Consider the following 27188-nt stretch of genomic DNA (forward strand, 5'->3'; position numbering starts at 1 on the left):
AGGAGATCGATGATGAGCCGGAGGTGGAAGGGATGGGCACAGCTGAATGAATTTCGTTGCTGCCCGCCCAGCCAGCCTGCCGCGAACTTTTTCAGTAACCCCGGTCTGAATTGTGTCACACCCGGTAGTTTGATGAATGATTCTGAGACACAATTCGGGAGACACACTCGAGTTGCGTACACAGACTGATGAGGTGCAATGGCATGACAGTTTACCTTGCATCAAGAGAGTAGGAAGAACATCATGTTATGATACACACCAGCTTCGAGAGCAAAAAGGGAGGATTGGTCAAACCGACATCAAAACATCATCACTCATGCGACCAACTGGAAAAAAAGACTGTTGTTCGAGTAGATGCGGATTCATTACTCCAAAAGAAGAAAGCGTATTGCTTGTTTGCTTTGATCACGCTGTTTATTACCAGACATGCTAAGGATTACACTACAAGAGAAGAACGGATTGATGCTAAAATGAAGAAGAGAGGCGTCTCTCCTTTTGTATTCTTGCCTGCCTGTCTGCTATAACCAGAGGAGAGATGGGAGATGGGATATGATAAAGCCAGATCTATCCCGTCGCAAGAGAGAAAAAAAACACGCCAATGAATATGATGAAACACAGATGTGAAAGGAAAGATTTCCTAACCCCAAAAGCAAATGTATGCCTCCCCGATTCTATAATGTTCCCAATAGTCCATAAATAAAAAGAATTTCGCTGTGCCAACTGTCCGATTTCCAATGCCATTCGCCCGCTAGCAAAAGCCCAACCAAATGATCCATCCCATTTTTGGCCGACAGTTATTAGACGAGTGTACCAAGCAAAACAAAAATGAAAATGATCAAGAAAACACTCTATGCAAGCCATACCCCACCACCAGCTCCTAGTCAAGAACCAGTGGCAACCCAAAGTGTGATGAGAGGAATCGACCCATTGAACGCCAAAGTCTGCACCCTTCTATATCGTCCCGCTAGTTCCCGCTAGTTTTGATCATTCGTCGTTATCGAGCAAGTTTCAAAAGTCAAGTTTGTCCACTGATGTTGCTTTACAACCGGTCCATCATCTCCGCTCCAGAGAGGCTGGTAGAAGAAGAGTTCCTGACACTTGGGTTGAACCCATCGGCTGGTCCAAGCAGATCCTGGACAGCAACCTTGGGCACAGGAAGTTTCCTTTGAGTGCCATCAGGTCGGCTGATGATGTCGGTCAAGGACATGCCACTGCTCCTGGGCGCAGCGGGAGGAGTCTGGGGAAGAGAGAACTGCCCATCAAGAGCGGGCTCGAGAGGAGCCAGCGCAGGCGTTGTGTGCTGTTGGCCCAAGGAAAGGTTCCTGAAAGGGGGCAGCTCAAGGCCAGGATGAGGGCGCAGACGAGGCGAGTGAGCAGGAGTAGCAAGTGGAGTGTGATCGGGAGTAGGCGATAGCGAGTCGTGAGAGAATGTCGGGGAAGAAGGTGCTGTCGAGTTGGGCGAGTTGGGCCTCGACCTCTTGGCATGCCTGTAAGACTGGCCATAGTGGTCATCGTGATCCTCGTGGGAGTGCGACCTGGACATGTGATAGGCCTGGAGCCCAGGGAGCTGATTCCTGGAAGCCGTGGCGGCATGCAGAGTGTTTCCGTAGAACTGGAATCGTGGCTGAAAGTGATGATGAGCGGCGCCGTCCCGCTCAACTTGTCCGGCGGCCCTCGCGAGGAGCGAGATATCAGGACCACTTTGGCTTCCCGCGGAGCTACGGGAATGGCTATAGGGGTTGAGGCCCGAGGGAGCAAAGTTATAAGGGCTGTAAGAGTGAGGGGGTGACACGTTGGGAGAGGACATGGCAGTAGGCGGAGCAGAGCGGATAGCCTTGGGGCCAGGAGGAGGCATCATGTCGGGCTGCAGCCCGTGGTTGTGGACAAGGGGATGCTGCTGCTGCTGCTGGCCCTTGTTTCCCCTCCGCGAGTTAGGATTGCTGTGTATCCTCGAGTGCCGAGTCAGCTCGTCCGAACGCGAGAACTTCTTGCTACACCCCGGGAACTGGCACGCGTGCGGCTTCTCTCCTGTGTGGGTGCGAATGTGTCTTGTCTGATGCTCCAGGCGGTGGAAAGCCTTGTCGCACAGAGGGCACTTGTAAGGCCGTGGGAGCTCGTTGGCGGGCTCAGTAGCTTGGGCACCGGGCAGGGGCCCGTTGGGGCGCAACAAGCCGACTGTCGCCATGTCTGCTTCGGGCTGTGGTTGTTGCTGCTGCTGTTGTGGTTGTGCGGTTTGTTGTCTTGGGGAGCCGCTGTGATCTCTCTTCTCGGCCGTGGATTCGGATGGATTCAGCAGATTGGAGAAATCTACTGCTGACTGTACGCGTTGCATGTGGTCCGCCTCCGCTTGGGACCTAGATGTCCCAATTAACGTCCTGGAGATATTGTGGCTGGTAATCTTCCGATTGAGCTGTTGCGCTCGCTTGCGTGCAGCTGCAGGAGTACAAGAAATAAGGGAAAAAGTTCGCCAAACGTTCTTGACAAAAAATCCCTCTACTTCCTCCTCGCTCGGTTTTTGCTGGGCTTGTTGTTTGCTGCGCCGAAGACTCCGAAATCCAGAGGTAAGATGTTTTTTTTGACGATGAGATTGTAGACCGGACCAGAGTGTTGGTGTGGAGATCGGAGCAAGTGTTGTTGGGCGTTGGTTCGTATGTGGTGTGTTGTCTTCCTTGATAGGTAGCCAAGGCCAAGTGCCGGTCTGTGGGCGGGCGCGGGTTTTTGAATGCGATGTGGGTGATTGTTGGGGAACGTTGAGTGGTATGGGGAAGTAGTGACGAAAAACGGCGGGAAGAGATGATTTGGGGGAGCCGCACTGGTTTAAATGGGGAATGGGCGGTCTGACAGCCGGACTGACATGGGGCCACGGGCGGGCATGTGTGGACAGTGGGACAGGGCACCTCAGTGGGACGCCAGCCAGTGGACAGGAGTTGGACTGCCCGGCCAGTGAGGGTGTGTGGAGTGGGCGGGTGGGCGTAGCGCCGCGACGACTCAGCGAGGCAGGAACACCTGGAGGACGGGCACAGACTCAAAGGGACTGGCGACCGGCCTGGAGGGATGCCAGGGGGAAGAAGGGGAACCTGGAAGGTGCAGGTGCCCAGTGGAGGCGGATCTGAGCTGTTATCATCGTACCCGTACGGGGTAATATTTCACATACAGCGAAAGATTGTAAAATACGAAACCCGGGGGCCCTCAGCAGGGGCACCAACACTGCTCGCTTGCTAACCGCTTCGGGCAACGCACAACCCGATGCGAACCTCATGCACTTTGGACAGAAATCTAGGTAGTTACGATCACGCTTCAATCGAATTGTGTTCGATGGAAAGTTAGGTTGCTTGGAGAATGCAATAGAGAAGCAGGCTTGCAGGTACATATGCCATCGTACGTGTACAATACAATACGCAGCACTGAGTGCCGCGGGTGAAGTCACTTCCCGCAGCCCGCCCCTCCAGACCTCCACGGGCGCTGTTGCAAATTTGGCCGGTGTGCCAGGAAGGTGCCGCAGCTAAGTAGCGCTGGGGTCAGTACGTGGGTTGACGTTGTGGGTTCAGACTCCGTTGCTCAAAAATTACACGATATTACGCCTAGACACGGACCAACCGTACAGGTACAGGCAGTCGTCTGAATCTCTGGATGGCGTGCAGCCGAGCTCACAGCCAGAAAATCTTCCACATCCGCTGTGACCTTGATCACTTCTCCTCTTTTTGAATCATGCTCTGTCTGCCTGTCGGTATATCGGAAAGGGGGCTTGGATGGCATGGTCGGCTGATGAACAGATCCGGGGAGCCGCGGGGGAATTTCTGGATGGGTACGGAGAATACGGTGGGGTTGTTGAAGTGGAAATTCGACCAGGAAAAAACAGACATTGACCCCATGATAAGGCTTGCGTTGCCGTTGGTGTGGAAAAAAGGCAGAGGGCGTTTGCGAAATAGATTTTGAGTTTTGGTGCTTCATCTTGGCGCCAATCCTGGTGTAAGAGGTTGCGCAGCTTCCATTTGGCCCTTTTGCCCACAGCAAGACACGCTGGCTGGCTGGGCATGGCTTGGAACATCTTGACTCTGCCTGAAACTGGAAGCTCGAGACAGATGGAATCGATGGCTACGTGAAGGACTTCTAACGTTGCATCAAATGGGTCAGGGCCGGCATACGTCGAGGCTTCTCTCCCGGGGCAAAGCCGGCATCATGCCAAAAGACATTTGGTGTAAGCTGCCTGGAGGAGACGTTACGAATCAAGGGCCGATCAGAGAGGGCTTGGGGGCGGTGAGGACCGTGGCTGAGCTTTCACATTGCCGTGAAATGAGATCCATTACTATCGAGCGGGCGTTGGGCGTCGTCAAGTCCCAGCTACCTGTCAATATTCAGCTTCTTGTCTCTTTGTGCTTGTGCGTCCACTTCAAAGAGAAACTCATTTGGTCTCACTCGACAGGTTGGGCGACCAGAACTGTCAAAGTCGATATATCACAATCCCGACCTGCTCGTCACTCCCCGCCAGTATGCTGAGGGGCGCACAAGAAGATGCGGCCAAGACAGCGGTTGCGGTTTTGGAAGACAAGACACCTGAGGGCTTCCTGTTCCGATCACGACGAGAAAGCCTCTTCTTCTCGAGAAAACCATACACGTGTTGGGCGGGAGCCGTCGAACGAGGTGGGCGACCTTAGCCTTTTGTGTGTCTGCCTGGCTGGGCTCCCTTGTCTTACAAGACCGTCAGATACAGAGACAATCGCGTCATTCTCATGAGGACCACTGTTCTCGCCAGTTTTCGGCCGTCTCTCTCTCCTCCGCCGTAGGCACGGCAGATCTCAAGGGCCCCGGCCCAGTCTAATCACGTCAAACCCGCCTGGCGGCACGTAGAGCTGCGTTTAAAGTTTGCCACTTTATCCATACGAGGAAGGAGTTTTTGCATGTGGGGGCTGGTTCGATCATGATGGATCTGCTTGTGAAAGCTCGGAGGGCGACCACCTAGCACAAAACCATCATGGTGCCAGACTCATCTCGTCCAGTTCCCCATGTTTTGGGTGGAGGATGCTCCACAGAACGACCGACCTGACGGAAATGTGAAATCATGCTCCGGCAGTGACCCTGGCCCAGCAGACAGGCCACAGAGAGAGTGTGTGAGAGAGAGAGAGAGAGAAAGAAAAAGCAGACAGGGAAGAGGTGGGGACGTGGCCGCAGACAGGCGCGCCCCGAGGGGTGGCGCCAATAGAGATAAGACTTCCATGCCCCAAGTCCCAAAGCGTAAAGCGTGGAGGGCCCCAGATTGTGGGGAGGCCAGCCGCTTTCGTTAGCCGCAGCCTGGGGTTGCTCATCAAGGTACACTTCGTTGGGCTGTATGTCCTTGTGGTTGGCCCCGAGACATCCCGACGTCCTCCAGAAATCAGACGGTCTGCCGATGACGGTGAGCGTCCGCCCTGTTCTGCTTGTTTCTCCCCTACAATTTTCAAAGCATCACCTTTGTCTCTCCATGTGATGTGCTACAGTACACACAGCTCCGGCTGGAGAAGAGTGCCGAGACGGGTGCGGGGCCAGAGCCTTATCTCCAGCCGAAACCTGGGGTAACTTTTCCAAATCCCTATCAAAGTCGATTGATAAGCGCGCCATTTCGCCTTCCGGGCTGTCCATAAAAGAGGTGAACGAGCGAGATTAGCCTCGTCTAACTCGGTGAGACTTTGGCGAGCATTAGGCCGGGGCTTGGAGGCCAAATCGAGATAGGTTGTTGTTCCAAAACGCTATTTTCTTATCGACAGGACGGCGAGGTGCTTCACAGGGTCGCCGGGCACATGCCTCAGATGGTTGTTGGAAGTCGGGGAACGGACAGCACGGGGTCCTCGCCTGCGATCAAGTGCTACGCTACCGAATCTTGGGATTGCTGCTTGGCCAAAGTCCCCCGTTCGTTTCTTCCACCCTTCGGATGAGATGGCGCGCCATTCCACGCCTTGTCACTGTAACAAAGCGACGACGTGGGGGTCTTCGGTCACACACTCCCCTCTCGACATGTTGAAGCGTTATCATTTCATTTGCACGCCATCCATCACGGACTATTACCCACCACAATATCCGACACCAGACACCATCAACGACCCGGATTGAACCCGTTCCTGTCTGTGCCCTGGAAAACCCGTTCACGGGTCCGTAGGTTCAGTTATGTGTCGGTTTCTGTGCCGTTGGCGCAATGACACGAGCAACAAGCTGAATTGTCAGGTTGTACAAAAAGAGTCGTATCCACAAGTCCCCACGGGGTTCAGGCACACGGAAAGCTTTACTCCGTCATCGAGATAACGCTAGCCGGATTGGGAAGCTTTGCTCGTTGTACACTAGGCTCAGGTCAACATGTGCAGTTACATAGAACACTGATACAATCATATGGGTCGCGGTAGTCGTGATGATCATTCCGGCCGTGGACAAGCATTAAGATTGAATCGAAAACTCATGTGATGCAAAGCCAAGAGCATGAGGCTTGACTTTGTTGTGTTGTGGCAGACTTGACGATGAGGCTCCGGTGAGACCGAGTCGCAAAGTACACCTCCACATGGATATAACACGTTAGCTGGGTACCTGGGTCCTACAAGCAACAAGGCCTAAAGAAGGGCCACGCCAGACATTTCTTGTGCGAGAATCGAGCGACGTTGCCACCCCCAGAAGCCTCGCTAACAAATCATATCCGTGCAGAGGTGTACCTACGGGGTCTCCGGATCCCCGTACTCCAGGTTTTGGGGAAGCGGATGCTCGGCTTCTGAATCATGGGGAGAGCCAGCGATCATCTCACCGAACTTTTGAAGATATCCAGAACCTGTCGCAGTGATTCTCTTCACCGTGTCGGACAGCCGTCTTCCCGGTATACTGTGGTAGGCTTTCCGTCGGAACCGTATCGGTCTTACATGGCAAGGGCAACCGTCCAAGAACGTCTGCCTTCCCCGGAATGGTCACGGTGAATTTGCGGAGAGGCATTTTCCGTCCACGGCTGGAAAGGTGCAAGTTTGAAAGATACCGCTAGCGCGAGTCATTGGTCTGTTTGACCGACTCCAGACCGAGTCTGGGGTCGAGGCACCTTATGGGGCGGTATCGTGAAAGGCCTACCACAAGCCTCCACAGAAAGGCCGAATAAATACCTGGAGTTTCCCCGAAGCTCCGCGGCAGCGGCGAAAGAAACAAGAAAGAAGACAACGGAAGACAGACGCAGGGAGAGAAAAATGCAAGGAAGGCGCGACTCGGGTAGAAGGCAGACTCGCCGACTGCAGTGGAAAGCTTTTCAAAAAGAAAATTTTTCTCGCCTGCAATCTGGATTTTCATGTCAGGAGCCTCCTCCGCGATTGCCACATTTTGGCAAAGAGACCTGTGGTCCCGGATGCCTTCCTTGGTTCGCTTCGCCGGGGTAGCAGCTGTTGTCGTAGGGCTTTGAAAGGAAGCGACGACACGGCCGGTCGTGCGATACGCATTTACCCGACGGATCCGCTGCGCTGCCCGCTTCCAGGACCGTTCGCCATCATGGAATGAACTGTACCTTCACCTGCCCCAGGCTTACCTATTGCAGGCTTTTGGGGGGAAGGAAGCCCTGAAAGAGAGCGCGGGGGCCACCTGTTACAGGCGGTCGTAATGCCCCCAATGGGGACATGCCGGGTTTTGGCCCAAGGTACTTAGTATACATACTTACCGTATCGGTACCAAGGGTAAGATACTCGATTGTACTGACGTACAGTACCGTACGTACAGCCACCTAGATGAATTTTACAATGTCGGTACACGTGTCGGGAGCAATTGGCTGTCCAAAGCTTACCTATCTCCAGTTATCGTACCCACCATCCCGGACACACCTCTCCACGACAAGCTTTTTAGCTTCAGTCGTGCATTCCTGCTGCTCCCCTTGTCATCCCCCAATTTGTTGATATCAAACGACAGGAAGCGCCGAGTCGCACCGAGCAAAGCTTGGCCCACCACCGCGAGTATGAGCACTTTGACACATTTCCAAAGTGTCTGAAATAGCCTTCAATGCCGCCGAGTGGTTGGGATCAGATGTGGGTGAATTGTTTGCCCGCCATGCATTGGATCCCGCCGCCCGTGCACGCAACAGGCACGTTCCAGTCAGGAGTTCCTCATGCGAAGCCAAGGTGAGGTGATCATCTGGGACCCAGCAAATGGAGACGCAGGAGATTGCGACGATGATCCGGGGAAATAACTGAGGAGCAGGAGTTGATTGTTTTCATACCTTTTGGTGCTGCGTGCCAGCTGACGATGGGCACAATTCAAAAACACTGAGGAGCGAGCGGGGGAGTTGGGGAAAAACAAATGATGCCCCTCCGATCACATGAAAGAAAGGCTCTCACATCTCAATTGAGAGCTTCTGCTGGTGCTGGATGGGGGGTCGGTGTGCTTGAAAGTTGGGGGATGTGCCCCCTAGGCCAGAAAAGGAAGAGAGATGGAATTCATTCCGTCCCTTTTCTCCGAACGGTAATCGCCGCCGGTGATGTCGGTGATGTCAACCCCCGGCTTCTCATCCCTGGGCAAATTTCCACAGTTCTTAGCGCCAAGGAAAACATCCCGCACCCCGTCACACTCATACATTACCTTCGCGCTTTCACCTCCTCCGAACAGAGTCGAGGCGTTATGCCGTTGGAGCATGCCGTGTTCGCTAGATTCGCTTCTACATTAAGCGGAACCATACTCACAAGAACGCCTTTGAACGTCGTCCTCATAGCGAAGGGGCCCCGTGCACGAACCACACAAGTCACAACTGCAGGTGCTTCGCGGCATCCTATTTGGGATTCAGACAGAAGTCGCAGATCCGGGCCCCGGGTGTCCTTTCCGACAAACAGACCTATCGGTGACGTTCAAAGGGAGAACGCTCCGAAAATGCAGAAGGATCGTGAGCTCATCAGTGAGTGCAGCTAGGCAAACCAGCTGGCAACAAGCCATCAAGCATTTATGTTGTGAAATGTTACAGAAACAACATTGGGTCCTTCAACTCGCATTCATATACAGCGTATCCTCATGATGGTTGGTTCATTCGCTACACATCTTTGTTAGAAGTTCGTCAGGCATGTAAGTGAAGGAAAAAAAAAAACGGTATGGAGGAATTTATCCGTCTTGTGATGAACTTCATATGACACTCGACATTTTCCGCGCAAGGAATGATGACGCTCGTGCTCATGATACTTGTCCTAACACCTAGGACTGACGCAAATTACGCATCGCGGCGGCTCAGTCATACCAGAAACACCGAAAAGCAACAACAAAACGTTTCGCTCGGCTTCAGGCATTCAACGAGGGAGAAGACTAACAATAGCAATCTGAGAAACGTCACTCGAAGGAATAGAACGGCAATCGATGGCGTTCAATCATTGATACTAGAGCTTCGTTTGGGTAAGGCTTGGCATAGTTTTGGTCCAAACAAACGGCTGATCAAGAGACACTCCAACGACTAATGCAACAAGGGGACAACTTGAACTATTCTTCCCCATGTCACATGCCCCTTTCTTCATCAAGACCAAAATCCCATGTGGAGATAACTCATCTTTCTTCAACAATTTCCCTGTCAGGGGCAAGGGGATCAGACTGCAAGATACTGTAGGGTCCAGACAAGGAGCCTCATCTTCTCTCAGCCCTCTACACTACACACAGTCGTCCCTTCCCTTTTCCCCTCGAGGTTCCTCGGGATTCGGCCTGGCCACCCGGGCGGTACTAAGTAATACTCCATTATACATACGCAGTTCTGTACTTGCGCCAGACGACTGCATGTGTAACGCAGTTACAAGACGCTAAAAGTGTTGGAAAGCCAAGACATCTAAAAGGGTGAGGCTAGGAAAGAAGAAAGAAAGAAAAAAGAAAAGGCGAAAAGGAAGAAAAACCACGCCGGAACAGACAGGACAGGGTTCAAGTGTTCACCATCCATTACCGTTCCTCCGTAGGGCGAACGGCTTCCCCGGACCCCACGGGGAGAGAAATACGACGGCCATGCCTCTACGAGCATAGTTTACTTCTCCTTAATTTCCCCATTAGGGATAATGCTGATCTTAACCCCACAATATTAGTAGTGTACGAGATGAGCCTCACTCTCCCCAGGGTTGAATTGGAGGGTTAGGAGGTGGGAAGTGGGACACCGAGTCAATCTGGTAACCGGGGAATATCATCTGTCTTCGTCGTCCTTCGTCATTTTCAGTTCACTACACGGGAGTAACTTGCCCTTGCTTCGCTTCGTGACGAGCGAAAAGCTCATTCTTTGGGCTTACTGTCACAAATGAGGGCAAAGGGGGCTCGCTAGAATGTTCTGTCTTTCGTTCTTTTCTTCTTCTTCTTCTTCTACAAGGTAAGGGGGCTTAGGCAAGTCTAGGTTGGCATGGACGGTTTTCGAAGCTTGATTGCGCCAAATAATTAGTTGTCACCAAACGAGACGAGACAAAAGCACGTAAAACAATAGCCGGATTGGCATAATGAAGCACAAGCAGTGCAGCCAGACGGGAAGACTCCTGAAAACAGTCGGACATTGTGGGCGGGAAGCCTCGTTTAGGTTTTCAGAGCCACAGGAATTCATGGTCATGACATCAATTCATGATTCCGTGGTGTTCAGTACGGGAAACCGTATCAAAGCGAAATTTTCCAAAGACTGAGACGAGACTTGCATGTCTTGGGACTTGGCCTTTTGAAAGCTCGTGTTCTGGATCGTCTGGTCTTGGTGCTCACATGCGGATGAAATCATCCAGCCCGTGAATAACTTCCCACCAAGGAAGGGCCAATGTTGAGCATCCCTAGCAGCTTTGAGAAGGTGCTGAATGTCGCGGTAGACCATCCGAACCGTCTCAACAATTGTCGTGGACTGATGTGATAAGCGATGGACTTCGTCAGATATACCGATTCGTCGATTTGAAGAGACGTCATACTTTCGACTGATCGTGGGATTATCAGCTGAAGATGGTCGTGATCTGTTCTGGTTCGCAGAACAACGGACCGAAAAGAAAACCTGGAAATTTCAACCACGGCCGGGTTCGTAAGGTACATCCTGAAACGGATTGCTCGTAAAAGTACGTATCGATAAGATACTGTCAAAGAGCCGGACCTGCCTGGAGCCAGCCTTGCACATGCACGTCGCTGGCCTGGCTGTAAATGTGTCTGTCACTTGTCCCGTTCGTCGTCCCAATTCAGCAACGCTGAATCACCATTACCGTAACGGTACGAACATACATACCAGCCCTTTCACCCTCTCCCTGCGGGATGTGCACCGGCTCTCCCAAATAGAATACTTGGCATCTCCAACGTCGCGACGAGACTGACGTCGACCAAGCCAGCAAGATCAAGGTGGCCCAGCTACACTACATCCACCTCTGCCGGCATATTACTTGTTGGGGTGGTACCGCCACTCGCAAATTTCAGGGCATTGGAGGTGAGCAAAGCAGCCATCTTTTTGTACGAAAGATAAAGTTATCGCCACCTTGCAGTTCACCACGCTAACCTTAGATTCAAATGCCGGCAGAGGTGTACGTACCTTGCGAAACCGCGACCCTCCCCGCGCTCCGGCCGGAACACCGATGATCGTCGAGTCCTTACCTCCCCCGGATCTACACCAAGTGCCCTTTAGCCGCCTCCGGCGTACGCGCTACAGTACGTGTAGCAGCCGACGCCGAGCTTTTTGACAGTGACCGCAGCCGCCGGAAAAAACGGGGCTGCCCTATCATTCTCCGCTCCCGATTTCCGACTTGGACGGTGCCGTTATTACCTACACCCAGACTGGACTGTTCCGCCGTCACCCAGTCCACGCTCTCCGGGCAAGATGGATTACCACGAAAGACATGGCCATGATGTCGCCAGCTTCGATGATCTCCCTTCAACGCGTGAGATGCCCTGACATCCGTAGACGTAAATCCCCAATCGCTGACGTATCCTGTGAAGATCGCATGCCTACCGTCTCCGCTGCCGATGCCTTGGATGACCTGAACGATGGAGACAACTCGCCTTTCATTCCTACCAGCATAGATGCCCTCGATGCCGCTTTGAAACCGAGTCTGGACATCGAAATAGTCACTGGAGGAATACAGAAGGGTCAAGTCACTGAGATTTGGGGGCCTCCTGGCGTCGGAAAGACTGCTTTCGGGTGAGTTGACCGTTCGCATCGAAGCAAAGCAAGTGGCTTCTCATTCTAACTGATACCATACAGCATACAACTTGCAGCCAACTGCCTGAGCGAGGGCAAAGGTGTCGTTTGGGTAGGTAGGTCCGTTTATGCAGTGATTGTGCTGTTAACCTACGGGCGCACTAACCATCCGCCCTAACTTCCCGATACAGATGGATTTCACCGAGTTCCAATTGAGCGTCTGCGCTCTGTCCTTGGCTCCCAAGTGAAGAGGGACAATGAAGGGGAACAGGAAGATGCGACAGTCGATGAGCGCCTCGATGTTCTCACGCACTACACATGCCTCAGTCTACCTCACTTGATCGCTCTTCTATGTCGACCTACGCCCAGCTGCATACCGCAAGACACATCGCTTATAGTGGTCGATTCTTTATCCGCGTTGGTAAATCATGCCTTTCCAAGGACACCAGAGCAAAAGAAGCTGGTGGATAATAAAGGAAACAAAGGTACGTTCCCCCCACCCAAGCAAAGCATGGCGTTGGTCTGACAGTCTCAAAGTTCCATCTCTTTCCGCTCGGAGGTTGCAAGTACTGCAGTACATCATCGGCGCACTTCAAAAACTTGCCGCCACGAGAGACATAGCTATCGTTGTTCTCACACAATGCGCAACAAAGGTGATGCAGGTAGAACGGGGAGCAACTCTTGTGCCGGCTATAAACGCCAGCGTATGGGAGCAGGGAGTTTCTACCCGACTTGTGCTGTACCGCAACTTAGCGTTCAGTGACGCAAAAGTGCAGGGCTTGCGTCTTGTTGGAGTGCAAAAACTCAATGGGAAGACTAGCGAAGCACCTGTTGACACTATCTGCGCCTTTGATATCGAAGAGGTATACCTACTCCCCACCCAGTTACAAGTCTGCTTAGTTATTGACATGTCATATATCAGAGCGGCTTGGTTACAATCGAATACGACTTCAGTGAACCGCTACCAAACCACTTGTCTACACCGAGCACGAAACGAAAGTTGGGTGACACCACTTTGGAGATAGCCGATAGCGATGATGAGGAGGATTACGGTTGGCAGGAAGAGGACGACGAAGCCGTGCCGCCTCCGCCCTCGCAGTGGCAGGGAAGCGAGGACATTCTTCTTGTTCCAGAGCCTGAAAGCGACCAAGAGGATGAGGAGCCAGAAGAGGAGAAAGAGGGATCTGACAAAGCCGAAGATGCAGGTGACGAAGACGCAGACGCCGCCTTCAACACCACGGCGGACGAATCACAGCTCGCCAGTAAGGTCTTTGGCCGTGATCGGGAGATTCAGGATTCTCAGGCCGACTGGTGAGTCTTAGCCACAGCTGAGCCGCAGAATCCAACAGTCACGCAGAGAACGGAGTCGAGACTGCCGGTCACACTCGGTATCACTGGTATCGTAACATGCACCCCTGAACGAAGGCTACGCTGGTCTTACCATTCCCCAGTTTTCATGACATCTCTTCATCTCCAGCTGTCTCCGGATTCTCCAGAGCGCCCCACCTCTCCAGTTTCCCTCGGCCTCTCGCCGAGCTGGCGCCCCTCCATTCTTTGCATCTGGAGCAACAGCAGGCTTCCCCTGACATGACTGTCAAGCAAGGCTCATGCGATGGAGAAAGGTATGGAGAAAACCCCGGGCGATAGTCTGACAAAAACTCCGTGCAGGAACCTTGATGGCCTCTTTGTTTCTGTATCCTCCTTGCCAAAATTTTCTGCTGTGTGTTTCCCCGAATCAATTGCGGTTGCTGGTGTTTGGGGCCCCCACGGGGGAGATCGGGAGGGACCAGGTTTGCGGCGAAATCTCTACTTGATGCGCCGACGCCATCTCAAACTTGTTGCAATCAAGCGATCGCGAACGTGCGCATGGCATTGAAACTCAAAATTTTCTCTGCCTCGGTCGGTCGAGGTTCGCTTGCTGGGATGATGAATCGATTAAAATCAGACCAACAACCAATTGATGAGGGCGGTGCCTCCCTCGGCCTTATGCCGGATCTCGGCATCATCTGCCGATGGCATTTTGAAGAGGCTCCGCAATTTCTCCGCTAAAAACAGAGAAAGCGAAAAAAAAGAAAGAAAAAAAAAAAGAAGAAAACCGGGGCACGGGCATGCCGGTGCCTTGGGGGTCCTTGGCGTTCAGTTCTACTTTCTCTTTCCCACTCAGGATTGGCAACTCGCAAGGAGCCGGGGCAGGCGCAGTTGAAACGGGGGTCTGGGGAATCCGTCGGGGTTTCCTATTGGGATTCTCCCTCTCTCTTTGAGGTTTTGGGGGCGGGCTGATTGTGGGCGTGTGGGATGTCTGTGTGGGTTGAGGGGGTGAGGAGGGTTTTGTTTCTTACCAGGCCCTGCTACCTGCCAAGAGCAAGGTGGAGTCCAAAACCCTAGGCAAGTAACCTGCTGCTCGTAACAATGATACTCTGTACTTACGGTACGTAATACTGATACCGTACGCCAAAGTTTCAGGCACAATCGTACAACTAAGACGTTCCAATCAGACGATCTCTCTACGGCACGGCACGGCACTGGGGCTGTACGATGCATCCATTGGTGATGCCGAAACGCAGATTTGTGTGTGTAGTGTAGTGTACGATCCGGCCGGAAGACTCCATTCGTCGTAGTCAAACACTGATACGAGCACTTCACGATGGAGCCAAAAGACAATTGCATAACGGACACGTGTTTAGGTGATGCCGTGGTAAACTACCACCATCACCAATTGCCTAATTTCCCCTGGACCGTCCGCCCACTACTATGACACTACACGTGGACCGTACCTCTTCAAGTGTCACTGCCACTGGTGAGAAGGTCCGTCGGAAACAGCGAGAGAGCGCGAGACAGCGAGGCCACACCAGGCCGGATCGGGTCCGTCCGAAAGGCAAGGGAACTTCAAACTACCAGCTGGATCGATTACGAAGTCTCTTAGGGCCGACTATTTCCATCTGTCTACACTAGTGTAGTGTAGTGTAGTGTAGTGTAGTCAGTGCTTTGCTGGACAGTGAAGCAACGCAACCTGCTCAGGGGCAATGCAACAACAACAAGAACAACAACTGAATGCAACTGGCCCTAGGGAAACTGCTGCTGCGGCTGCGGCTAAGGCTGTTGGTGCTGCTGCTGCTGCATCGACAACACATTCAGTTGCGACGATTGTAACAAAGGGAACGCTTTTCTGTTCCGTGTTATTTTCGTTCTTTGTTTCTTACCTCTACCTTACGGAGTTGAGGGTCCTGTACATACTATCCACCCAACTGCATGGCATCGTGCGATCTGTCGACCGAAACCAGATCCCTTCAAACATGATTGATGATTTATAATGCTTCCGCACACGGCGGCGGCACATTAGACAAGCAATCACCTCCGGAGTTGCACCGGTCTCAATGGCTTCGTTCCAAGTTCCGGATGAAGAAGCCATTGCGTTGCCGAGGAGGGCCGCCATTGCGGTCATCGGTCAAAGAGCTTCTATCTTTGCCGTCCCGAGGTTGGACGTCCAGTCGGGGCTTCACATCCGGCTTCGTTCAAAGGGGTGCGCAAGAATTCCATCTTCGAAAATGAATGTGATGAAAGCCAATGTGGAAAACAGGGAAACTTGAACCTCGCCAAAGACAAGCGAGAGTCGCAATATTGTGTTCCTCCTTGCTGCTTGCCTTCCATTGCCTTGCAAAGTCAAGGTGGCAGGGCCGATCCGATCTGAACGTCGCTCAATGTGGCGACTCTGCCGCCTGTACAACAGCCGTCTAATATAGAGAGGTATGAGGCGACATGAGATGTACGTATATACATACCTACGTAGGTACGCCGTACAGTCAGCCAGTTATCTGGTGTGCTTGCTCCTGGACTCAATAGTCGAGAACGAACGTGGACCTCGCATCTCTATCGTGGCAGCCATTAGTCAGATACGGGAACTCCAACTCTTCGAATCACCTCAATACCTACATGCCTAGTCATATGTGTATCAGTCCTTGCCCGGCCCGTATATGTACCGTTCCGCTGAAGTCCATCTCCATTCTTCAGTTACCCGACGGGGATTATATACCTAGCATCAACCACAGAACCGAACGGTGAGGAGTGGTGACACAACGGCTCGGCTCGGCGGCTTAGCGGCTCAACTGGGACGGACGAATTTGAGCCTATGCTGTGTTACGTCCAGGATAATCTCGATTTCACCAAGGTGGCTAGGTAGCTGCATGTATGGTCGCCACGAGCGACATGGAGAGAGTAGGTAGGTACGAGACAGTCAGTGGTCGGCCGACGTGGAAGTAGAAGATTTGGGTAGCATGCTCCTAACTTGTCGCAAACTGGCCGGGAATAATGGGAGGGTGTGAAGAGTAACAACTCTGACAAAGGTTTGTGTCGAGATAATCCCAACTGTTGGTGCCCAAGAGCGTACACTACATCCTCTAGCTCCAGGATGTCTTGAGGCCGCGGTTTATGCGGCGTAGCATTTCCCTTTCACACAAATTTAGGTCGAGGTAGGTTAATGTTCGTTGTAGCTTCTCAGAACACACTGCCTACCTTATCTAACCTCCGCAGTGAGCAGCTTATATCAATTACACGTGTAATACCATCACATGTCAGGCCTGACATGTCAACTTTATACGGATTCTCACCAGCAGTAAGTAAGACCTGTAGGGTCCAGATCACAGTGCGTACTATCCAGTCTTCCTTCTCTAAACCCAGTGCCCCAATTTGTATGTACACGTGTAGATTGCGTGCTTGGCAGGGTCCAATGTCCGAATCCAGTCAATAGTTGATTTGCTGGACTCTCACTTCCGATCTGTCGGGTAGTGTCTTGACATTCACATGGTACATATTTGGGGGCATTACCTACCTATTGGCCATCATATGTTTTCATCTTTCATGTCCCGGTCCTCGATTTAAGCCTCGTGGCCCGTATCAAGTCCCCTGGACAACCCTCCGTAGGCCGTATGAATGTTGTCTGTCTGTCCCAGAAATTACAATATTTCCACGTACCTATGTATGTATCTTTTTCACGTGCAATCCCTGTACGTTACCCCAAATTACCCCCGGCTTCTGGACTCCTCCGGAGTCTGGAATCTGGAGTCCCCAGATAGGTCCACTTGTACACCTCGGACGACATCGACTTGAGCCTCGAGCCGCGTTCCAGGGACGGGGCAGTGAAACTGGGACTGGGACTTATTGGGACTGGATGGCGAAGGCGAGGCAAATCGGAACCGGCAAAACTGTTTATTAACCGTCGCCGCGCTATATCCTATCTTCGCCTTCCATTCCTAACAAGGACCTCAGTACCTGCCTTGTTCAAGTTTTACTTGCTCAAACTTTCACCGGCGGAGTAGCCAAGCTAGACTAGGCAGTTCATCAACCACCACTTGGAGGAGGGCTCAAGGAAAGGGGTGAAGTACCCAACGACCGAGTAACGGCGTGATACTACAACATCCAATATGACACGGTACGGCAATAACACACTCGTTTGAAAGATGGACCTGTTCGCAGAGGGTAAAGAGATAAATCGATACATACGTCTCCATGACACCTTCCTTTTCCGCAAAGACAGGTTGTGGTATGCAGATATGAAGTTGCAGACCGACCGGCCATGCAGGGACAATTCCCCGTGGGGTTGTACATACTGGAGTTGTCGCGGTTGTTCGATGCAGGCAGCCATTTGTGGGTATGTAATTGTCAAAGAGGCTTGTTGTTGTTGTTGTTGTTGTTGTTGTTGTTGTTGTTCGTTGGTGGCACGGGTAGGGCAGAACGGCCCAACGAACGAACGAAGGACTGAATCGATGTTGCCATCAGAATTATGTGCGTCGGTTGAGTGGTTCATATCTAGCTTTGAAAGGTGTCGTTGTTTCACACGTGTTTACGCAGCTGACGGACGCAGGGGTTGATTCTATGGTTGGTTGGTTGGCTGGTTGTTGTTTGGGAGGTCGGTGCTTGCTGATGTTCGTGGTTGGTGGTTGAGATCGATGATGGTTATTTGGTGTGTTCGACACAAGTGACGAAAATGTCCGAAACACAAAATGTTGAATACGATTACATTACAGCACGAAAACAAAAAGTACGCTTTTCTTTGCTTTTGTTCGGGAGGGCCTATGAAAGACTTTGTTATTCTCCCGGTGCAGACTCCGAAATTTGATAATAACCGTTTAACCGGAACAACCAGGCCGACAAAAATCGGCAGATATCACCTGTCAAAAAAGGTAAGAAAAAAATTGGCCATTTTATCCTGAACCAAAAGTACCAATCCACAATTTCACATGCGCTACGCCCTACAAGTGGGACTTCCCTGGCTTGGTTGTTGTGTCTGTCATTCTTCCCTCGGATCAACGACACCTTCCACTTGACGACATTTTCAGTTTCTGACACTTCAGACTTCGGACCATACCCTTCACACCACTCTCCTTTTCTAAATACAGTATTACAAGAGACCTTGAACACACACACGCTCATTCTTCAAGGATCATATCTCTGCCCCTCACTGAATCTCGTTCGGCCCGTTCCATTTCCGCCGGCCCCCGTGCAGCTTCCCCTCAACAAATTCCAAATCTCAAACCACACCTCGAACGATACTGATACCGAGGGCCCCACATGGTCACATCCCCGCGGCTTCCGAACGTTGCAACGGCCCTTGAGCCGCATACAAACATCGGATGATGGAGTGTGGGGGATGGGACCATGCTACGTAGATAGACGTGGGGAGAAGAATCCGTTGTGTTTCTAGCGCAGACGATCTAGACTTCGGATTTTGATTCTTGCTGCTGCGGATGGCTTGTTGATAAACCTGGGAAACAAGTTATTTGTTGAGACTCGAATTTGTCTACAAGCCTCCCGTGTTCCTTATCTTTGACGATTCTGGCCTAGGTAGCCGTAGCTTTGGGGTAGATGACACCCAGACAGATATGTTACGGACCGACATGGTAGTGCCCCCCTCGGCGATGCTCTTGGGAGACTACTTTGGGAATATAATGCATTTTCTGCCAGCAACTAAGCATATACGACCATACCCACTGGAAAACTCGGGATCCCGTCCGCTCTCCTATAGATAAGCCAGTGAGGGCCAGACTAGTAGTTGGGTCGGTGACGACCAGCGAATCCCTGGTGTTGTATGTTTTTTTCTTCCCGCTATCTTCTTTTTTCCTTCTCACGTATCTTTGATGCTTCCATCCTTCTTGTCTCTCTTGATCTTTTTATAATCTTTCACAGCAATGGTTCGGCATCAGTAAGAAGTCAGCGACAGGGGTGTTTCCAGAATGCGACTTCACCAGAGACCCTGCAAGAGTAGTATGGGGATGGTGTGAGCATGAATTACGAGAAATCAGTACGAGGAAGAGCCATATAATGGTATAAAAAATCCATCAGCATCACCTAGATCCAGACAAGCAAGCCTCATTCACACGCAGTATGACCGATTGGCCATGCAAAATCCAACCTCTCGCCTCTCAGACAATAGCTACCTCCCAAGCAGCCACTACTTCTTGTCCTTGCCCATAAATGGTTCATGTCAGTTAAATGTCGACATCAGCAAGGTATTGTTATATTTTTGGATACATATATAGAAGGCCTAGGTGCAATACAGTAGATGGAACCAGCCTTGTTCTCCCAGCTGCGCGAAGAATCGGCGCACTTATCTGTTCATTCATTTCTCCATTAGAGCTTTGCTCTGTCTGTTGTGTGCGCTGATAGAAGAGAGGACAGAGAAATGCATTTACGAGTGGAACTATATTGGTACTGTCCATCAAAATAAGAGCTAGCATCCATGGGAGCGAGATGCCAGACTTGTAGATACATGGAACTTCAAATCAGTCATCGAGATCATTACGACCAAGAACGTGGTTTATAGGCCAGCCTACAAGTTGAAGCGTAAGGCTTGAACCAACCATTACGAAGATGCGGCAAACCTATGGCGGGTGAGCCACAAGGCTTCGGCCATTTTGCATATATATGACAGTTAGGATGTCAGACGGCTGGCAACGACATTGGTTTGGATAGCGGAATCATCGGCGCACTTCAAGGCTGTGAGAGCTTGGTTGGCTTGCCAGGTACAGGATATTCTAACGTTGCGGTCATGGCCTTGCGGTCTCCTGCCATATTGACAGACTTCCAAAAGAGATAAGTAATCAACAGTCCAACCGACCACAGGTGATTATAGAATAATGGAATCACTGGCACTGCGCCTGGAACGACGAGCCCATCCCAACCCAAATGGATGCAAGCTGCTCCTACGATGCTTGGCTTTGATACATGCCGGGGGATGCAGAAGATGGCCTCTACGACGGCGTAGAAAGTGGGCAAAGAGTCCGCCAGCCGCATAGACCGCCGCGACGCTGATGACAATTGGCCACTGAAAAGAATTGGGGTTTGGCCAGATGATAGTAAGGGCCCACGCTAACATGTCGAACATGTTCTGGAACGAGGCTTCCACTGAGGAGAAGATGCCTCTGCGATTGTCTTCCACTTCCTGTATCCGGGGAAAACCCAGTGGTTAGTAGCAACGCTAAGCTCATGTAGACAGGGATTTTTTGTGTGGAAGGAGATGAAAAGGACATGGGTCTTACATCTTGCACAATGTTTTGCACCGAGAGGTCAAAACCCCAAAGACCGACACGACTGAAAGCCACGGCAACAACGAGACCAACAGCGGTCATAAGGCTGGTTGCCTCATAGCCCTTCCCGTAGTAGTAAAAGAAGCAAGAGACGCCGCCGGCTAGCCAGGTCACTTGCCAGGTGATGGACCACAAGCCTGTGCGGAGGACACCGATGCGCTTCATTAGACGGGGCGCGATCCAAGTGGCGCTGAGTTCGAAGATTGTCGAGATGCCGCGGATGATGCCCACTTGCCATAGGTTAAGGTTGGAGGCGAGTAGGTACGTCAGCATCTGGCCTGAGAAGGAGAGTACGGTGAGGTACAGTAGCGAAAGCGCAAGCGAGGGGATAACAGCTGGATGGCCAAAGTACAGGCGTAAGGAGGGAATCATGAGCAGCTTGCGCCATGATACGCTCCGAATCCAATTTCCGAGCTGGAAAGGGGTACGGCCATCAGTAGCAGCACCACCGTCCCGCCTCAAGACAGCCCCCGAAAGCGTCTCCAGCGACTGACCGACTGATTTACCGGGAGGAGCAGGACGACCGAGCCCCGGGACTCTGCGAAACACGGTCTCGATGCAAAGATACTCCACCATGACCGACGCCAGATTCATCCCCAGCGTCGCATACACAGCCGCCCTCACCGACGCCGCAGCAACCAAGGCAACCGTCAACGGCCCGAGCAACTTGCAAAACAAATCAATCCTCCGCATGCGCGCATTCATCTTCCTCCTCGCCTCCTCATTCCCCTGCGTAATCACCACCACCCAATCCCTCTCCACCGCAATAAGATTCACGCCCGCCGCCAGTTTCTCCACGCACGCCAGCAGCACACTAGCTCCGAACAAGCCATCCACCAGCGGCGACTGCCTCCATCCCAGCCGCAACTCCAGTAACGCCCAGAAAAGACCGCACGAAGCAGCAACGGCGAGGCGCTGTCCCACGATAGAAGCGCGGACGACGGTTAGCCGGTGGGCAGTGTCGATCCAGTGGCCTACCGGCACAGCGAAGAGGATGGCGGCAAGGTTGCGCGAGAGGGCATAGAGGGAGACGGGGAGGAGGTTGTCGGGGAAGATGGAGGCGAGGAAGTAGACGACGCCGGCTTCGAAGAGGCGGGAGTTCCAGGTAGACAGGAAGTGGGAGGTGTAGAGGCGGAGGGTTAGGGAGCGCGAAATTCCTATTGGGATGGGGACTGGAGGACTTGTAGAAGAAGGGGGGAGGTCATTATCGCCTGCAGGATTGGCGGTGCCGGTATTGTTCGATTCGGCGTGAAGTGGCGGTTCAGTGGTAGGCTCTATGACCGAGCTTGATTTTGACACATTATTTTGGGCTGGAAGATAATCGGCTAGTTCGATGTTGATGTCGTCGCCGGTGATTTTGCGAGCTGGCTCGGTCGACTGAATCCAGCCGTCCATCCCGCCGTCGCGCGCTTGCTTCGGCGTCAGTTGCCCTGAGTAAGATCGTCGAGGAATGATATGATAAGGGGTTTAAGAGAAACAGGAGTTTAAGCTGCACCAAAAAATATCTGGACAGCGAAAAGTGTGTACAACAAAGATGTTGTAATTTGGTTGTGATGTGGAAGAAGCGGAAAAAGAAGGACGGGAACAACACAATTTTGTGTAGCATCTGTCGGCGTGGTGGTCCGTGCACCCGCAATGCGTCCTCCCGCACCATCCGCTGCTCATCTGTTAGAGAGGTTCATGGATGGGGTTTTACTGAAGAATTGAAGAATTACAAGAGAGAAGAAGATATGCCGGGAAAGTTACGAGTATGCAAGGCTACTATCGACTGCCATATATTTCTTTGAATAAATTATGTCCCTAATTGTAGATTCCTCGTTGGAAGACGCCTAGAGTCTCTACCGAGGTCTCGCGTTAGCAAGCTCTCCAGGGACCACTGTATTTTAGGGAAGCCGCCCCTCCTTTCGCACGACACCCGACATCAACAACACATCCATTTCCATTTCCCATGTCGAGTCGAGTCTCTCCAACTAATCATCAACACGACAACACCGAAGTATGATGTTATTCCGTTACGTAGAAGCGACACATCAATCATTCAGACATACCTCATGAATTGATAATGTCGTCATACCTACAAACCCACCCACCCTGTTGGCTCTCCTTCAAGATCTCGCCAAACCACGACTATCGATGCCGCCGGCTCCGATGACCAAGACGGCAGTCCAGCACCTCCTCAGCAACCTCAAGCAGACTGGGCATTCAAAAGCGCGGCATGCACCACCTTCGCAATACCCAATACCTTCTCCTCCTCAAACTTCCTCGCAACAATCTGCACCCCCACCGGCGCACCATGGTAGATTTCCGGGTCATCTAGATATTACTCGTCGTCAGCTCCAGTCACACACCAAATGATCCCTCCAGCCAAAAGACAAAAAATCAAAAAAATCGACACTCACAAGACTCCCAATTCGCCCTATCAACCTCATTCACCGGCGTATACATCTCATCAGCCCCATCCACCCCCCTATCAGCCTTCGTAACCGGAATCACCGCCGCGCTATAATTCAGCAAGTTAACAACCTCGGTATAAGCAAGGTGATTATACTTTCCCGGAATCACGGCGGCGTGCGGCGCGACGGGCATGATGACGGCGTCGACTTCCTGTCCGTCATCTCCTCCCGACATGGAGTTCCAGTAATCCGAATAGGCCTGCTCGCACGCAAGTCCTTGGACGGTCAAGGCCTGGTACTCGAGTAGCGGGATGGGGTCTCGGAGGTTGAAGTACGCTTGGAGGTCGGCGATCAGGGGCTCGCCGGAGAGGAGGAGGTGGTCGTGGACATCGCGAGCGCCGTCGGCTAGGAGGAAGGAGTGCTGCAGCATGTGTGTGTGTGTTGTTAGTGACGGTGACGGTGACGGCGGGCGGGCTTGGGAGGAGGGGAACAGGTTCTGCGTTTGGGTGGAAAACTTACGTGGATCTTAAGAGCAGTTGCGTGGGAGGGCGGGTTCCAGTCCACGAGCTTGTGTCCGGCCTTCTTCACTGCCTCAGCGACCATTGCCATTCCCCTGCGAATAGGCGGGTGAGGCTCGACAATGCCGTCGTTCCACAGGATACCCAGCTTCAGCGGTCGGTGGTCTGCCTTCGCCCTGCCCCTTGTGTCCGCACGAGACAAGACATCATCGAAAACGTCCTGTCGGTAAGGAATAGGCACCACGGCCGGATCCTGCAACCATGGCCGTGTGGACAAGACAGACTTAAGAGCAAGCTCGCATCCGTCAAGAGAGGTACTGATAAACCCCAGCGTGGAGCGGTAAGTGTTCTGCCCCGGGTTCGTGTTCGCAGCATCTCGATACGACAGGCGCTCGGGAGTCGGTTTGAGGGAGAAGATACCGCAGAACGCGGCCGGGATCCTAACCGATCCGCCAATGTCGGTGCCTACGCCGAGTGTGCTCCCGCGCAGGGCCATAAGCGCCGCTTCGCCTCCTGATGATCCGCCGCAGGAGAGGTTGTTGTTGTGAGGGTTGAGCGTGCGGCCGATGATGTTGTTGTAGGTGTCGCCGATGAGAAGAGTTTGCGGGACGCTGGTCTTACAGAAAAGTACGGCGCCGCAAGCTAGCAGCTCTTTGGTGATTTGGCTTTCGACTTGATGTGTCTTGGTAGGGTCGGTGATGCCCATGTTGCCTCCTATCCAGCCAACGTAGCCCATGGTGGTGTCGACGCCTTTGACGTGAAATTGGTCCTTCAAGCTGATGGGTAAGCCGTGAAGAGAACCGACAGGCTTGCCGTTTACCCGGAGATACTCATCGAGTTCCTCTGCTCTCTTGATGGCGATGTCGAAGAAGATTTCGAGGAGACAGTTGTTCTTTTTGTTTCTGTTAGCTGGTGTGCCGTCAACTAGTAAGTAAGGACAGGAGGTATACAAACAATCTGGTGAGCAATAGCCGCCGTCTTGCAAAACGCCTTCGTGACCTCTACCGCCGAGCGCTTGCCAGCCCTTATGTCGTTGACCAGAGGGACACTGTCCGTTTTGACGATATCGATTACCTCAGGCTCCAGAAAACGCTCGATGAAAGGACCCGTAAGATCACGCTGCTTGGCCGCAAGTTCGAGGTCGGCAGGACTTAGTCGCCATTCTGCCGGAATCTTTGCGAGAGTGTCTTCCCGCTTCTTCGCGGCACGGGCCTCCCAAGGCACGGGGTATTCAGTGGTCATAGTTTTAGAGGGAGTGATGAGCCTTCAGGGCCGATTTTATATGAGCGAGGTCAATGTTGAAGCCTCGATATTTCCTTGTGTCATCCATGGCTTTTATAGGCAGATCAACGTTGTGATATCACGACTGCCGACTGCGGGGAGCGATGCTACGGAGCTTGAGACGAGTGCTGCCACTGATAACACTGTTATTAGTCTACTCCGCATTCCGTCCGAGACAGCCAATCACTGGAGTGACCAAGTTATCTCCGGGTGCTGATAGCCGGGGCTATCAAGCTGGCCCGGAAGCTGTGGAAGCCAAGCTCATCCAGGACAAAATATTGGGGACTGCAGCTGGGCCATACCACTCAAACCATAACATCGCCGTAAATATCGTAAGGGGTTTCATTCCTCTCCCACTTTCATGCGTTCTCATGGCCATTCATAATCTCCAATAGATGTTTACAGCCTTTCACATTTGTGAGCGCTTTGCCAATTTGCCGTTGACATCGTACTTTGGAGTTCAAATTTCTTTTGTCCTGGACGTGCCAAGATCGCCCTTCGACAGCATGGCCAGCACCGCCACCGCGGTCGTAACTATGAAGCCCTTCTGGCCTCGTTGTAGGTTCTCACTCTGGTGGGAAGGGTTTGAACCTAGAGGTACATAGAATGGACCTTGAAGGGCGAATGCTGTGTGGAATCTGAAATTGAACGTACATGTTTGAAGCGAACCCAAGACTGCTTCTAAAGAGTCATGATACGAGATCCTATTCCCCATCTATACGCTGCTGTTTGGACCTGCCGACTTCCTTCTTTTATAACTTTCTCGGTGATCCCCCTTCGTCAACCTTCACTCTACCAGCTTTTTGTCAGATGTACGCTGTATGTTCAGAGGTTGACAGAACCGGAAGCGGCCTCTCCTCGCAGCCCCCATTGAATCCCGCGAGACTCTAGGTCTGTCTCGATTCTCCTTAGCGTCCATGCCGTAAACTGCCTCCCATAGTAACTTACATATTCCACCTTTAGTGGTACCAGACCTAACCAAGCGTCAACCATGAGAATGTTCTCCATGCCGCAATGGAGAGGAAATCTCTTGAACACCTCATAGAAATTGAACGAGTAGTCTCCAGAGCTGTCTATATGCAGCTCTTTTAAGTTGACACACTTTCCAAGGCATATAATATCCTCAGTGATGACTGAATCCCTCGTGAACTTGAGTCGTTTGATCGAGGCTGCAACAGGGATAAAGCTCCCCAAGGGTGCCTTCCAGACGTCGATAATGTCAAGCTCCAGGTTAAGCCAAACATAGCGCCGTTCACCGCCGTCCCGCACGTCTTCCAACTCGGAGAAGAGCTGTCGATAAACCCCCAGCTGACGAGCTTCGCGACAGACTTGCACGATTGCCGGGATCGGTGTAAAGGAACTCACGTTTCTCTCTAGCACTCTGTAATCATGTGCTCCGTAGTCGGTTCGTGTAGTTTCTCTGCACACTATATTAACGTCGACGATACGGGGTTCGGCAGTCAGCTCCCACACCAGAGCCCGGAGCTCAAACGGCAGGTACATGAACCGATGGAAACTGGTAGCAGCCATCTTGCTCGCTGTTACTCGATTACGTGGCGACTCTCTCCTCGTACTGACTCGGGCGATCTGGTCAGCGCTTTTTACATCAGACACAACTTGAGAAATTTGACTGCTGGAGGGAAAGTGCAATCAGACTGATCGGGTCGCGATACTTACCTGCTATGGCTGACTGGACGAGCAACAAAAACGGCCAGACGAAGGGCTCAGAAAGCAAAAGCTTGCTACCGATTCTCACTGGAGGAAGTGTCTCCGCCTCTTTGTGCCGGTCTAGGGAGAGGAGTGGTGTGACAGTCCGCCGCGCGGGACGGGATAAGGTCTTCCAGTGGGCGAGTGTCTGCCAGCCGCGGATCGGTTACTGCCGCAAAAGTTGAGAGAGTCGGCAGAGACAAGCTCAGAGAAAAAAAGAGGAGTCGTGCCTGTCGCAAAGGATGATGCTGACGTGAGGAAGGTGCTGCCGCTAACGGCCTACGCCAGGCCTAGGACGTCGTGATGTGTTGCGCTTTCTGTCGTGCTTTAAGAGTCTTGAGAGGCGGTGTTGGTTGAGCGCCGCGTTGCTTGGAAGAAAAACGGTGCGCGGTCCGTGAAGCAGATAAGAAGAGCTCAAGAAGAGTGGAAGGAGAGGAGGATAATTGAGAGGTGAATTTGCGCGTGGTCCAGGTCCAAAGGCGGTCAAACATGGGAAAAACTGAGGCAGACATTGACCTGGTAAGCTGGAGTGAATGGAAGGGAAGGAGAAATGAAGTGAAGGCGGAAGGAGCGAACTTTCAAAGGCAAAACGTCATCCGACATCGCCATGCCAAGTCACATGGTAACTCTACAGGCA

The 27188-nt window shown here is 52.2% G+C and overlaps 6 protein-coding genes and 2 non-coding genes across 8 annotated transcripts; 2 read left to right on the forward strand and 6 right to left on the reverse strand.

Annotated features, from left to right (window-relative positions):
• Positions 1-342: 342 nt before the first annotated feature.
• cre-1 (carbon catabolite regulation) lies at positions 343-2830 on the reverse strand. Its single transcript, XM_956901.3, has one exon. The coding sequence runs from the start codon at positions 2330-2332 to the stop codon at positions 1040-1042; it is 1293 nt and encodes a 430-aa protein (XP_961994.1). The 5' UTR covers positions 2333-2830; the 3' UTR covers positions 343-1039.
• An 8421-nt stretch (positions 2831-11251) lies between these two features.
• On the forward strand, positions 11252-14496 carry NCU08806 (hypothetical protein). Its single transcript, XM_956900.3, has 7 exons — positions 11252-11365; positions 11456-11813; positions 11872-12073; positions 12137-12189; positions 12265-12558; positions 12611-12936; positions 12996-14496. The coding sequence occupies exons 2-7, from the start codon at positions 11753-11755 to the stop codon at positions 13386-13388; spliced, it is 1329 nt and encodes a 442-aa protein (XP_961993.3). The 5' UTR covers positions 11252-11365; positions 11456-11752; the 3' UTR covers positions 13389-14496.
• A 1162-nt stretch (positions 14497-15658) lies between these two features.
• On the reverse strand, positions 15659-16520 carry NCU14104. The gene is made up of 2 exons (XR_897904.1): positions 16004-16520; positions 15659-15940 (listed from the first exon to the last, which is right to left on the reverse strand). It is a non-coding gene; the product is annotated as a ncrg162 (non-coding RNA).
• Positions 16521-17088: 568 nt separating this feature from the next.
• Positions 17089-17873, reverse strand: NCU08805 (hypothetical protein; the record flags this gene model as incomplete). Its single annotated transcript, XM_956899.3, has 3 exons — positions 17089-17271; positions 17570-17582; positions 17677-17873. The coding sequence occupies 3 exons, from the start codon at positions 17871-17873 to the stop codon at positions 17089-17091; spliced, it is 393 nt and encodes a 130-aa protein (XP_961992.3).
• Positions 17874-19043: 1170 nt separating this feature from the next.
• On the forward strand, positions 19044-19159 carry NCU15642. The gene has a single exon (XR_897905.1). It is a non-coding gene; the product is annotated as a 5S ribosomal RNA (ribosomal RNA).
• Positions 19160-20015: 856 nt separating this feature from the next.
• NCU08804 (iron-regulated transporter) lies at positions 20016-22186 on the reverse strand. Its single transcript, XM_956898.3, has 2 exons — positions 20605-22186; positions 20016-20507 (listed from the first exon to the last, which is right to left on the reverse strand). Exons 1-2 carry the CDS (start codon positions 22045-22047, stop codon positions 20193-20195), a joined length of 1758 nt encoding a protein of 585 aa, XP_961991.3. The 5' UTR covers positions 22048-22186; the 3' UTR covers positions 20016-20192.
• A 552-nt stretch (positions 22187-22738) lies between these two features.
• Positions 22739-24900, reverse strand: NCU08803 (general amidase GmdA). The gene is made up of 3 exons (XM_956897.2): positions 24518-24900; positions 23052-24455; positions 22739-22965 (listed from the first exon to the last, which is right to left on the reverse strand). Exons 1-2 carry the CDS (start codon positions 24803-24805, stop codon positions 23490-23492), a joined length of 1254 nt encoding a protein of 417 aa, XP_961990.2. The 5' UTR covers positions 24806-24900; the 3' UTR covers positions 22739-22965; positions 23052-23489.
• A 584-nt stretch (positions 24901-25484) lies between these two features.
• NCU08802 (hypothetical protein) lies at positions 25485-26662 on the reverse strand. Its single transcript, XM_011396014.1, has 2 exons — positions 26522-26662; positions 25485-26417 (listed from the first exon to the last, which is right to left on the reverse strand). Exon 2 carries the CDS (start codon positions 26372-26374, stop codon positions 25670-25672), a length of 705 nt encoding a protein of 234 aa, XP_011394316.1. The 5' UTR covers positions 26375-26417; positions 26522-26662; the 3' UTR covers positions 25485-25669.
• Positions 26663-27188: the final 526 nt, after the last annotated feature.

The sequence above is a fragment of the Neurospora crassa genome, linkage group IV (assembly GCF_000182925.2).
Source record: "Neurospora crassa OR74A linkage group IV, whole genome shotgun sequence".
Taxonomy (NCBI): Eukaryota; Fungi; Ascomycota; class Sordariomycetes; order Sordariales; family Sordariaceae; genus Neurospora; species Neurospora crassa.